At 47.8% G+C, this 13,863-nt stretch overlaps 1 protein-coding gene across 2 annotated transcripts in view; it reads right to left on the reverse strand.

The window, feature by feature from the left end:
- The window catches only part of LOC144610839 (nuclear receptor ROR-alpha A-like), a 192,640-nt gene that overhangs the window by 103,914 nt on the left and 74,863 nt on the right, over window positions 1-13,863 (reverse strand). The window contains exon 1 of one of the 2 annotated variants that reach the window (XM_078429799.1): window positions 7,530-7,683. The exons of the other annotated variant lie outside the window; for it this stretch is intronic. Coding sequence (XP_078285925.1) covers window positions 7,530-7,557 — 28 coding nt within the window. The 5' untranslated portion in view covers window positions 7,558-7,683. Of the gene's footprint in view, window positions 1-7,529; window positions 7,684-13,863 lie in introns of those variants that run through there. 2 annotated transcript variants of the gene reach the window in all.

The following is a 13,863-nucleotide window of genomic DNA, read 5'->3' on the forward strand; positions in this document are numbered from 1 at the left end:
GTCGCAGGGCCTGGACTTACCATCTCAGAGGCTTCGGCCGTGGGCCCTGCAGACCGCAACATCGGGAGCTCGCAGGTCCCTGGCTGGCGACCGGTTTTTGGGAGCTCCAGCCGTAGCAACTTCGACCGCCCCGAAGCGCGAGGTATGATCGACCCGCTCGCAGGCCCTTCATCGCCCTGCGTGGCTCGGCCGCAGCACTTTCCATCGCCCGGTGGGGGCTCAGGACCTTCATCGGCCTGCTCGGCTTGGCCCTGGGACTTTCCATCGCCCAGTGGGGGCTTCAAAAAGTTGGGAGCCTCGATCACCTCGTGGCACCACGGGAGAAGAATGAGGAGGAGATAAGACTTTTCTTTGCCTTCCATCACAGTGAGGGTGTGCCTAGAGCAATCACTGTGATGGCTGTTTGTGTAAAAATTGTATCTGTGTGTCCTGTGCTTTTTGTTGTATACTGCCGGACCCTGACGTGAGAGGACGCTGGCGCTGTTTATTCGCTGCTTCTCCGTTAGGATAGTTTGTCTGTTTGTTTTTATGTTATGATTGTTTTTGTAAAGCGCTTTGAGCTTCTGGTAAGGCGCTATATAAAATAAATGCTTATTATTATTATTATTATTATGCACAGAGCACACACATTAAAGTCAGGTGTAGCACAGGAATAGTCTACAGCCAATGAGATTCAGGGTCTGCCAAAATCCAACAGTAAAGACAGACATGTAGATGTTCAACAAAAACTGCCTGCAGAGAAAGCCTCTTCTGGATTTCGAGACTAAAAAGTATAGGAAATAATGGACAGTTTATTTTGGAACAGTACAGCACAAGAATAGACCTTTCGGCCCACAATGTTTACAAACTCAAAGATTTTCCCAAACAGTTTTGACAAGCGTGTTCAATTGATTGTCACCTTTGCAACCAGACCTTGAGGTCACATCTCGTAAAGTAAGAGCATTCATCTTTTCTGATCTGCTGAGCATTTTCAGATTGCCTGTTTTTAATAAGATAGGAGTAAAATTGGGCCATTCGGCTCATCAAGTCTACTCCAACATTCAATCATGGCTGATCAATCTCTCCCTCCTAATCCAATTCCCCTGCCTTCTCCCCAAAACCTCTGACACCCATAGAAACATATAAAATAGGTGCAGGAGGAGGCCATTCGGCCCTTTGAGCCAGCACCGCCATTCACCGTGATCATGGCTGATCATCCACAATCAGTAACCTGTGCCCAACCTCTCCCCATATCCCTTGATTCCACTAGCCCCCAGAGCTCTATCTAACTCTCTCTTAAATTCATCCAGTGATTTGGCCTCCACTGCCCTCTGTGGCAGAGAATTCCACAAATTCACAACTCTCTGGGTGAAAAAGTTCCTTCTCACCTCAGTTTTAAATGGCCTCCCCAACATTGGGAACATTTTTCCTGCATCTAGCTTGTCCAGTCCTTTTATAATTTTATATGTTTCTACAAGATATAGGGCGGCACGGTAGCGCAGCGGTAGAGTTGCTGCTTTACAGCGAATGCAGCGCCGGAGACTCAGGTTCGATCCTGACTACGGGTGCTGCACTGTAAGGAGTTTGTACGTTCTCCCCGTGACCCGCGTGGGTTTTCTCCGAGATCTTCGGTTTCCTCCCACACTCCAAAGACGTACAGGTATGTAGGTTAATTGGCTGGGTAAATGTAAAAATTGTCCTTAGTGGGTGTAGGATAGTGTTAATGTACGGGGATCGCTGGGCGGCACGGACTTGGTGGGCCGAAAAGGCCTGTTTCCGGCTGTATATATATGATATGATATGATATGAAGATCCCCTCTCATCCTTCTAAACTCCAGTGAATACAAGCCTAGTCTTTTCAATCTTTCATCATATGACAGTCCCGCCATCCCAGGGATCAATCTCATGAACCTCTGCTGCACTGCCTCAATTACAAGGCAGTAATTCCTCAAATTAGGAGACCAAAACTGTACACAATACTTCAGATGTGGTCTTACCAGGGCCCTATACAACTGCAGAAGAACCTCTTTACTCCTATACTGAAATCCTCTCGTTATGAAGGCCAACATGCCATTAGCTTTCTTCACTGTCTGCTGTACCTGCACGCCAACTTTCAGTGACTGGTGTACAAGGACACCCAGGTCTCGCTGCACTTCCCCCTTACCTAACCTTACACCATTGAGATAATAATCTGCCTCCTTGTTTTTGCCGCCAAAGTGGATAACCTCACATTTATCTATGTTATACTGCATCTGCCACGCATCTGCCCACTCACTCAACCTGTCCAGGTCACCCTGCAACCTCCTAACATCCTTTTCGCAGTTCGCACTGCTACCCAGCTTTGTGTCATCTGCAAACTTGCTAGTGTTACTTCTAATTCCATCGTCCAAATCATTAATATATATGGTAAACAGTTGCGGCCCCAACACCGAGCCTTGCGGCACTCCACACGCCACTGCCTGCCACTCTGAAAAGGACCCCTTTACTCCTACTCTTTGCGTCCTGTCTGCCAACCAACAACAACATACTAATCAAGAATCTATCTATCTCTGCCTTAAATATATCCACTGACTTTGACTTTTTTTAAAAAATTTAGATTGAGCATTTGCAGTTTTTTTTATGTCTGTTCTGTCATTCAACATGACCAGAGAAATCTTTTACCTCAGCACCACTTTCTGCACTTAACCACATTTCACTTGATTTCCTTATCAAAATAATCTACAATAAAAAATTCCTTTGTGATCCTGTATTGATATTTAACTGCAAACTCCAACAAGTCAAATAAAAAGTTTTTTTTTTAATGTTTTAGAAAAATTCTGTCAAAGGTTAGGAGACTAACAAAGAAATCAGATCGTCAATTGCGGGGTTAGATTTTTGATCTATTGGTAAGGGGTGGGTGCAAGACTGATGTTTATCTACTTATTTCTGCACTGGAGGCCATTCATGGTGGCTCCCAAAAGAACAATCCCGTAACCCCACGACTTATTCTTGCAAACAAACCCATCAACGTGCCTTTGATTCTTTAATCCTTCCGTTTACAGCCAATTAACCCTCCTTGGGGTGCAGGAGGAATGCAGAGCCCCCAGCGGGCATGCAAACTCCACACAGAAAGCACTGGACACGAGGTTTGAATCAAAGATAATAGAGGAACAAGGTGGACCACCCCGTTGAAATCGTCTATACTGAAGTGTAGTACGCAAAGGAAAGGAACGTCAACCATTTTAATAAGTAAAACCCGCCGTTCGCTCAGCCTCTCGCAGTGTAATCAGTGTTTTGGGGGAACAGTATGTGTGATGATATCATTAAAATGCAGAATATATCTCATCTATCAATTCACAGATTGTTGTTATTTTTCTTTTTAAATGTTTCTGCAAGTTTCTGCCTACTAAAATGGCACCATGACATACTACGTTTTTTTGGGGTCGTGTGGTCTATCTTGCTCCTCCAGTATCTTTGGCTAGAATCCATGTCATAGAAATAACTAATGTGCTGCTGTGAGACTTAAAGTCATCGAGTCACAGAATCATACAGCATGGGACTGTATGATTCTCGCAACTCGCAACAGCAACTCGCCTTGCCGACCAAAATGCCCCATCTAATAGTCAAAGTGTGATACAGCATGGAAGCCCAACTGGTCCATGCCGACCAAGATGCCCCATCTAAGCTGGTCCCCTTTGCTCATGTTTGGCACATATCTCTCTATACCTGTCCTTCCCATGTATCTGTCTAAGTATCTTTTGAATGCTGTTAGATGGAACATGCTGCCTCAACTACCTCCTCTGGCAGCACGTTCCATATAACCACCAATCTCTGAATGAAACGATTGTATTACATCTTGCCTCTCTCACCTTGTTTTTGATTCCCCTATCCTGGGTCAAAGACTTTGCGCATTCACCCTATCTATTCCCTTCATGATTTTATACACCTCTGTAAGGTCGCCCCTCAGCCTCCTTCACTCAGAATAAAGTCCTAGCCTGCTCAACTACTCCCTATAGCTCAGGCCCTCAAATCCTGGTAAAATCATCATAAATCTTCTTTGCACTCTTTCTAGCTTAATGACATCCTTCCAATGGATGGGTGACCAAAATTGAACAGAGTACTCAAGTGTAGCCTCGCTAACATCTTGTACAACTTTAATATACCATTCCCAATTTCTATACTCAATACCCTGACTGATGATGGCCAATGTACCAAAAGCTTTCTTGATCACCCTGTGACGCTACTTTCAGTGAATTATGTACTTGTACTCCTAGATCGCTATGCTCTACAATGCACCCCAGGGCCCTGCCATTCACTGCAAAGGTCCTGCTTTGGTTTGACTTCCCAAAATGCAACACCTCACAATTATCTGCATTAAACCCCATTAGCCTAAGCCCACTTCTCAGCTGATCAAGAGCCTGCTGTAATTATCTAGTCCTATTTGCCAGTGTTTGGCCCATGGCACTCTAAGCCTTTTCTACCTTTCCAAATGTCTTTTACATGTTTTTATGGTACCTGCCTCAACTTCTTCTTCTGGCAGCCTGCTTCCATAAGTAAAAGGTTATGGATTCCTATTCCTATTAAGGTTATGGATTCCTTAGATTCCTATTAAATCTTTTCCCTCTCACTTTAAACCTATGCCCTCTAGTTCTTGATTCCCGTACCCTAGAAAAACACTTCTATGTTCACCTCTGGAAGATCAACCCTCAGCTTTCTGTACTCCAAGGAGTAGTCTTAAATTTCCCAATCTCTCCCTCTAGCTCAGTCCCTCAAGACCTGGCAACATTCCCATAAACTTTCTCTGCTCTCTTTCCAGCTTAATGGCATCTTTCCGATAGAATAGTAACCAAAATTGAACACAATACTCAAAGCATGGTCTCTTGTACAACTGTAACAACTTCTACACTCAATACTCTGACAGATGAAGGCCAGCATGCCAAATGCCTTCTTCACCACCCTATCTACTTACAACTTGAAATGACACAATCACACCAACTCAGTCCATTGGGTTCAAGGATTTGCCTTCTACGTGAAGTAAGCTGCACAGGTGCTGGGCATGGAATGCCGCTGGGGCTGGGCTTGCACCTGCTCTAGCAAGGTGTGCATGTGTTGTTGCTGCCCCATGGGGAGTGTAGTAGTGCATCCCAGTGACAACAAGCGCGGAATGGATATCCGAAGATCCTGCCCATACTAACAAGGCTCAGCAACTTCTGCAGAGGAACGTGATAGGTTCTGACTGGATCACTGGCACTCAGGATAGAAAACCCAACCATTTCCTCCCACACCTGACTCTGGAAATAATCAGCAGGTTGCATCTCAGCCTCTGATGCTTCAGAGGAAACAGTCCTGAGTCTGAAGAAGGGTTCCAACCCGAAACATCACTAATCCATATTCTCCAGAGATGCTGCCTGACCCGCTGAGTTATTTCAACACTTTGTGTCCAGTTTGTTCAACCTTTGAATGTAATGTACTGGAGTGTCCCACACGAACAGCGTTGGGAACATATAGCGTAGAATACAGCCAGATGTGGATGAAGAAGTTAAAAACAATTATGATTTCAGGGTGGCAAGGAATGTAGATGAATATGGCCTTATGGAAGTGTTGAGCGTTTTATGAGCTGAATGACAAGTCAACAGTCCAGAGGCAAAACAGCTCTCCAATAAGAAACCCTCTAGACTCAGCACCTCATCCACAAATAATGAGCCTATGCCTCACTGACAGTGATGGGAACATTGAGGGGTAGTGTGTAGCCAGATGTGGGTGAAGAGGTTTATAAAGAGGGGTGACTGATGGGTAACAAGGAAATCAGAGAATACAGGCTTAAGGAGGTGCTAACAGTTTTTTGGTTCTATTATATTAATGACAGAACATCAGTCCAAAAGTAAAACGGCTCCCCAGTGAGAATCTCTCTCAGCTCAGGGTGTGTCACACTCTGACAGGTGTGCACCCGACACCACGCAAAATGTATAGGGAACTGCAGATGCTGGTTTAGACACAATAGACATAAAAAGCTGGAGTAACTCAGCGGGTCAGGCGGCATCTCTGCAGAAAAGGAATAGATGGCATTCTTAGATGGGTGGCATTCAATAGATGGCCTTTAATAGATGGCCTTTCTGCAGACTTCAGAAGGGTCTTGGCCTGAAACGTCACCTATTCCTTTTCTCCACAGATGCTGCCTGACCCGCTGAGTTACTCCAGCATTTTGTATCTACCTCTCCACCAGATCCTACACAACACACGGTTTTATGATTCCAGAACTCACATTCTGTCTGCCACCACCTTGTTCCTAGACCCATGCCCTGACGTTTGTTCTCAGTAACTGAGACAAATGCAGTGATTGAGAAAAGTCATTTGCCCTCACCATGCTAAATTTTGTGCACAGCAGAGTTTTAAGAGTTCAGAGCTACCTGCTACACTGCTGCCTCACCCATGGGGAGGGTGAACCTGTCTGCAAACCTTTCCTTTCGGTCTGAAGAAGGGACTCGACCAGAAACATCACCCATTCCTTCTCTCCAGAGATGGGACTGTCATATGAGGAAAGATTGGAAAGACTGGGCTTGTATTCACTGGAGTTTCGAAGGATGAGAGACGTATAAAATTTAAAAAGGACTGGACAAGCTAGACGCAGGAAAAATGTTCCCAATGTTGGGGGAGTCAAGAACCAGGGGCCACAGTCTTAGAATAAAGGGGAGGCCATTTAAAACTGAGGTGAGAAGAAACTTTTTCACCCAGAGTTGAGAATTTGTGGAATTCTCTGCCACAGAGGGCAGTGGAGGCCAATTCACTGGATGAATTTAAAAGAGAGTTAGAAAGAGCTTTGTGGGCTAGTGGAATCAAGGGATATGAGGAGAAGGCAGGTACGGGTTACTGATTGTAGATGATCAGCCGTGATCATAATGAATGGTGGTGCTGGCTCGAAGGGCCAAATGGCCTCCTCCTGCACATATTTTCTATGTTTCTGTGCTGCCTGTCCTGCTGAGTTACTCATTCACAAAATGCTGGAGTAACTCAGCGGGTCAGGCAGCATCTCATGGGGCATCTTGGTGAGAATGGGCAAGTGGGCCGAAGGGGCAGAGTCAGTGCAGCTATACTTTATCATTGGTATTTATTCACAAAATGCTGGAGTAACTCAGCAGGTCGGGCAGCATCTCAGGAGAGAAGGAATGGGTCGAGACCCTTCTTCAGACTGAATAACTTCCAGCTTTCTGTGTCTATCTTCGGTTTAAACCACATCTGCAGTTCCATGCTACACACCTTTCCCTTCAGCAGATGGCAGGGACAGTAAGTATAAGCTGTACCTTTTGCAGAGTAGATAGAGAGGGAGGTGTGTGGATGGGGGAACAGAGCGGCTCAGCCGTAGCTCCCGCCGCTCTATCCCCATATCCACACACTCGCCGCCGGCCGGGAGAGTGAGCACACACCTGGTGTGGCCCTGCCTGCCTGTGGCGGCCGGGGCTGTCACCCAGCGCCGCGGCAGGTACAGACATCCCGGCCCCGGTCGGCAGTTCGCGGCCCGGTCCCCACCCGCCCGCCTCACACAGCCCGATCCCCGGCCCAGTCTCGCCGCCTACCTTTCATCGCCGAGCACAGCACATGCATGGTTGTGGTGTCCGGGTAGGTAGGTAGGTAGGTAGGGAGGGAGGGAGGGAGGCGGCTGGGCTGGGATCGCCTCCCCTCAGCGCCGCCGCCGCCGCCGCCGGAGAGCTGACAGCCGTTCCCCCACGTGATCCGCCCGCAGTCCCGTCTCCCGCGCGCGCCCGCCAGCTCGCGGGCACGCGCGCGCATAGCCGTCAAAGCGCCGCCGCCAGCTCGCGGGCACGCGCGCAGACACCGCCGTCAATGCGCCGCTCGTCAGCTCACGGGCACGCGCGCGAACGGCCGTCAAAGCGCCGCTCGTCAGCTCGCAGGCACGCGCGCGCGCGCGCACGGCCGTCAAACCGCCGCCGCCGCCAGTAAAGATACTAGAGGAGCAAGATAGACCACTCGACCCTAAACACCGTAGTACGTCACGGCGCCATTTTAGTAGGCAGAAACCTGCAGAAACATTTACAAAGAAAAATTACAAAAATTTGCGAATTGTATATTACAAAAATCTGTGAATCTATATCTAGATGAGATATATTCTGTATTTTTACGGTATCGTCACACATACTGTTCCCCCACAACACTGATTACACTGCGAGAGGCAGAGCGAACGGCGGGTTTTGCTTACTAAAATGGCGTACTACACTTCAGTCAAGGCGATTTCAACGGAGTGGTCCATCTTGTTCCTCTAGTATCTTTGCTCGCCGGCTCGCGGGCACCCGCGCGCACAGCCGTCAAACCGCCGCTCGCCGCGCGGGATGGCCGTTAAACCGCCGCTCACCGCCAGGCCGCGGGCACCCGCTCACCCAGCAGGTTTGGCCACTCGGGGGGGGGGGTAGGGCCGCTCGCCACGAGAGGGATTGCGCCGGTGGATCGCGGGTCGCCGTTAGCGCCGCCTGGTCGCCCACTACGCCGTGCGTTGTCCCCGGCGTTGCGCCGTTCGCCACCACACCGTGGGTCGCCCCGCACGCCTCTAGCTCACGGTTGCGCCGGTCACTGTTCGGGGACTTCGCCGATATACCCCGGAGTTACGCCGCTCGGGGATTGCGCCGTGGGATCCCACACACCCTAGAGCCAAGTCTCCGCCACTGTCCGCGGGCCCCAACCTCCCTGGAACCCACCCAGACCCGCCATTTACTAAGCATGCGTTGTAAATTGGGAGAGCCCGTCACTGCACGGTGTTGAGCGCCATCAGTTTATTTATTCCCGCGTTAATTCTCCCACTGGCGTTGCATTTAGCGCGGATTGACGGAGAGCCACTCTGGGGTGGGGTGGGGTGGGGTGGGATGGGATGGGATGCCAACCAGCAACACATTGGCTCGGAGAGTCAGATAATGCTCACTGTATTCCCGGTGAACCAGACCAGACTCATTACTGACCAACCGCCCCCAGACCGTCAAAATAGGCCCTCACCTCTCCTCCACCATTACACTGAGCACCGGCTCACCACAGGGCTGTGTGTTGAGCCCCATCCTTTACTCCCTCTACACTCACGACTGCGCCCCCACCCATCCCACCAACACCAATCCCACCAACACCAATCCCACCAACACCATCATCAAGTTCGCGGATGACACGACTGTGGTTGGACTCATCTCAGGAGGAGATGAGACAGCCTATAGGGATGAAATCCAAAGGCTGGCAGCATGGTGTTCAGTGAACAATCTGGTCCTGAACTCCTCCAAAACAAAGGAACTTATAATTGACTTTAGAAAAACCAGTGTAGAATACGACCCACTCTACATCAATGGGGTCTGTGTGGAAAGGGTACCCGCTTTCAGGTTCCTGGGTACGCACATCGCAGAGGATCTTACCTGGTCTACCAACACCATCACCACAGTAAAGAAGGCACAGCAGAGACTCCACTTCCTGAGGATCCTCAGGAAAACCAACCTGCAGGAGAAGCTCATGTTGTCCTTCTATCGCTGCTCCATCGAGAGTGTGCTAGCATACTGTATAACCACATGGTATGCCAGCTGCTCAGAAAAGGACAGGAAGGCCCTTCAGAGGGTCATCACGACGGCCCAGAAGATCATCGGCTGCTCACTGCCCTCCCTGGAGCACCTGTTCAGCCTACGCTGCCTCAGTAGAGCAGGCAAAATAATAAAAGATCCATCCCACCCCGGCCACCGTCTGTTTGTTCATCTGCCCTCTGGTCGACGTTTCAGGTCGATCAAATCCCGAACAAACAGACTTAAGAACAGTTTTTACCCCAGGGCCATACGAGAACTGAACACTACCTTTGCACTAGGCAACACCGTTAAAAAATCTTGTACTTAATATAATTGTATTTATGTATTTATTTGTTTTTGCATTTATTGCATATATGTTTGTACGCACCGTCAGGATTGGCTATTTTTTAATTTCGTTGTACTCGTTGCAATGACAATAAATGAATATTATACTTAGTGGCACATCAACGGGACCCGAAACGTTACCCATTCCTTCTCTCCAGGGACGCTGCCTGTCAATAGAAAATAGGTGCAGGAGGAGGCTATTCGGCCCTTCGAGCCAGCACCACCATTCAATGTGATCATGGCTGATCATTCTCAATCAGTACCCCGTTCCTGCCTTCTCCCCATACCCCCTGACTCCGCTATCCTTAAGAGCTCTATCTAGCTCTCTTGAATGCATTCAGAGAATTGGTCTCCACCTCCTTCTGATGCAGAGAATTCCACAGATTCACAACTCTCTGACTGAAAAGGTTTTTCCTCATCTCAGTTCTAAATGGCCTACCCCTTATTCTTAAACTGTGGCCCCTGGTTCTGGTCTCCCCCAACATTGGGAACATGTTTCCTGCCTCTAACGTCAAGTCAAGTCAATTTTATTTGTATAGCACATTTAAAAACAACCCACGTTGACCAAAGTGCTGTACATCTGATTAGGTTCCAATGGAAAAAATTGGTGTCCAACCCCTTAATAATCTTATACGTTTCGATAAGATCTCTCATCCTTCTAAATTCCAGTGTATACAAGCTTAGTCGCTCCAGTCTTTCAACATATGACAGTCCCGCCATTCCGGGAATTAACCTTGTAAACCTACGCTGCACGCCCTCAATAGCAAGAATATCCTTCCTCAAATGTGGAGACCAAAACTGCACACAGTACTCCAGGTGCGGTCTCACTAGGGTAGGGCCCTGTACAACTGCAGAAGGACCTCTTTGCTCCTATACTCAACTCCTCTTGTTAGGAAGGCCAACATTCCATTGGCTTTCTTCACTGCCTGCTGTACCTGCATGCTTCCTTTCAGTGACTGATGCACTAGGACACCCAGATTTCGTTGTTCTTCCTATTGTTGTCCCGCTGAGTTACTCCAGCATTTTGTGTCTGCCTTCAAGAACACTATTAAAACCGTGTACCCAGCCTCTGCTACAATTACAGCCACAACTGGAACACTGTCCCGTTCTGGGCGCCCCACTTGAGGAAAGCTATGGAGAAGGGTGCAGAAGTGATTCACCAAAGGGTGTTTCGGGAATGTGGAGAGACTGGGGTTGCTCTTGGAATAAAAGAGGTTGTGAGGGAATCTAATTTAAATTCATTAACGTTCTGGTCGAGACCCTACATCAGGTAGCATGTGTACAGAAGGAGCTGCCAGAGGAGGCAGTTTAGGCAGGTACTATAATAACAGTTACATTGACCGAAATGTTTAGAGGACCATGGAAATGGGTGTATCTGGGTGTTGCTTGCAATGCCTGCATTTATTGCCCACCCCTTAATTGTCCTTTATATATATTCCTTTATTCGTCCCACACCGGGGAAATTTATAGTGTTACAGCAGCAAAGTGGATAGCAAGGGAGCAAGAGATCATTCATTATAAATAAAATATAAATAAATTGTCAATAGGTTTCTGTGTGTACTTAGCTGTTATTGTTGACTCGTCTGTTGTTGTGCAGTCTCACAGCAGCGGGAAGGAAGGACCTCCTATATCTCTCCTTCGCGCACTTGGGGTGATTGGTTATAAGATCATGGTCATAAGGGATAGGAGTAGAATTAGGCCATTTGGCCCAACAAGTCTACTCTGCAATTCAATCATGGCTGATCTATCTCTTCTTCCTAACCCCATTCTCCTGCCTTTTCCCCATAACCTGTAACACTTGTACTAATCAAGAAGCTATAGAAGGTTGAGACCCAGTAACAGCAAAGAGCCTCGAGTGTGTTTCCAAGTCAGGATGGTGTGTCGGTTGGTGGGAACTGTAGGTAGTGGGGTCTGACATGGTGAGTTCTTCCCTCTGGTTGAAGGCTTGGGTAAATGGAGTGCATTTTATCAATTACACACATTGTAGTTGGGACAATGGTGGCTCAATGGTAGAGTTGCTGCCTCATAGCGCCAGAGACCCTGGTTCGATCCTGACCTCGGGTACTGTCTGTACGGAGTTTGCACGATCTCCCTGTGATCTTGTGGGTTTCCTCTGGGTGCTCCGGTTTCCTCCCATGTCACAAAGATGTGCAGGTTTGTCGGTTAAATGGCCTCTGTAAATTGCCCCCAGTGTTCAGGGTGAAAAAGTGAGATAACAGTGATCGTTGGTCCGCGTGGACTTGGTGGATTTCCACAATGCATCTCTCAACTAAACAAAACTAATTACACGTGGATTGTGGACAGAATGTGCATTTGATCGATGGGTTTGGTTTACATAGATACATAGAAAATAGGTGCAGGAGTAGGCCATTCAGCCCTTCGAGCCAGCACCGACCCTCAATGTGATCATGGCTGATCATCCACAATCAGTACCCCGTTCCTGCCTTCTCCCCATATCCCTTGATTCCTTTTGCCCTAAGAGCTCTTTTGAATACATCCAGTGAATCAGCCTCCACTGCCTTCTGAGGCAGAGAATTCCACAAATTCACAACTCTCTGTGTGAAAATGTCTTTCCTCATCTCAGTTCTAAATGGCCTACCCCTTATTCTTAAACTGTGGCCCCTGGTTCTGGACTCCCCCAACATCGGGAACGTGTTTCCTGCATCTAGCGTGTCCAATCACTTAATAATTTTATATGTTTCTATAAGATTCCCTCTCATTCCTCTAAATTCCAGTGAATACAAGCCCAGTCGCTCCATTCTTTCATCATATGACAGTCCCGCCATCCCGGGAATTAACCTCGTGAACCTACGTTGCACTCCCTCGAAGGGTCTCGACCTGAAACGTCACCCATTCCTTCTCTCCTGAGATGCTGCCTGATCCACTGAGTTACTCCAGCATTTTGTGTCTACCATCAATAGCAAGAATGTCCTTCCTCAAATTAGGAGACCAGAATTGCACACGATACTCCAGGTGTGGTCTCACCAGGGTCCTGTACAACTGCAGAAAGACCTCTGCTCCAAAACTCAAATCTTCTTGTTGTGAAGGCCAAGATGCCATTAGCCTTCACTGCCTGCTGCACCTGCATGCTTACTTTCAGTGACTGATGTGCAAGGACACTCAGGTCTCGTTGTACTTCCTCTTTTCATAACCTGACACCATCCAGCTAATAATCTGCCTTCCTGTTTTTGCCACCAAAGTGGATAACCTCACATTTATCCACATTATACTGCATCTTCCCCTTCACCCAACCTGTCCAAGTCACCCTGCATCCTCATAGCATCCTCTTCACAGTTCACACTGCCACCCAGCTTTGTGTCATCTGCAAATTTGCTAATGTTACTTTTAATACCTTCATCTAAATCATTAATGTATATTGTAAATAGCTGCAGTCCCAGCACCGAGCCTTGCAGCACCCCACTAGTCACTGCCTGCCATTCTGAAAGGGGTCGTTAATCCCTACTCTTCGTTTCCTGTCTGCCAACCAATTTTCTATCCATGTCAATACTCTACTCCCAATACCATATGCTCTAATTTTGCCCACTAATCTCCTGTGTGGGACCTTATCAAAGGCTTTCTGAAAGTCCAAGTACACTGCATCCACTGGCTCCCCCTTGTCTATTTTACTTGTTACATCCTCAAAAAATTCCAGAAGATTAGTCAAGCATGATTTCCCCATCGTAAATCCATGCTGTTACTGCTATCCAAATGCGCCGCTATTACATCTTTAATAATGGACTCCAGCATCTTCCCCACCTAACAGGCTAACTGTTCTATAATTCCCTGCTTTCTCTCTCCCTCCTTTCTTAAAAAGTGGAATAACATTAGCTGCCCTCCAATCCACAGGAACTGATCCAGAATCTATAGAACATTGGAAAATGATCACCAATGCGCCCACAATTTCTAGAGCCACCTCCATGGGTACCCTGGGATGCAGACCATCAGTCTCTGGGGATTTATCAGCCTTCAGTCCCACCAGTCTACCCAACAGCAGTTCCTGACTAATGTGAATTTCCTTCAGTTC

This window comes from Rhinoraja longicauda, chromosome 38, assembly GCF_053455715.1.
Source record: "Rhinoraja longicauda isolate Sanriku21f chromosome 38, sRhiLon1.1, whole genome shotgun sequence".
In the NCBI taxonomy this organism is placed as follows: Eukaryota; Metazoa; Chordata; class Chondrichthyes; order Rajiformes; family Arhynchobatidae; genus Rhinoraja; species Rhinoraja longicauda.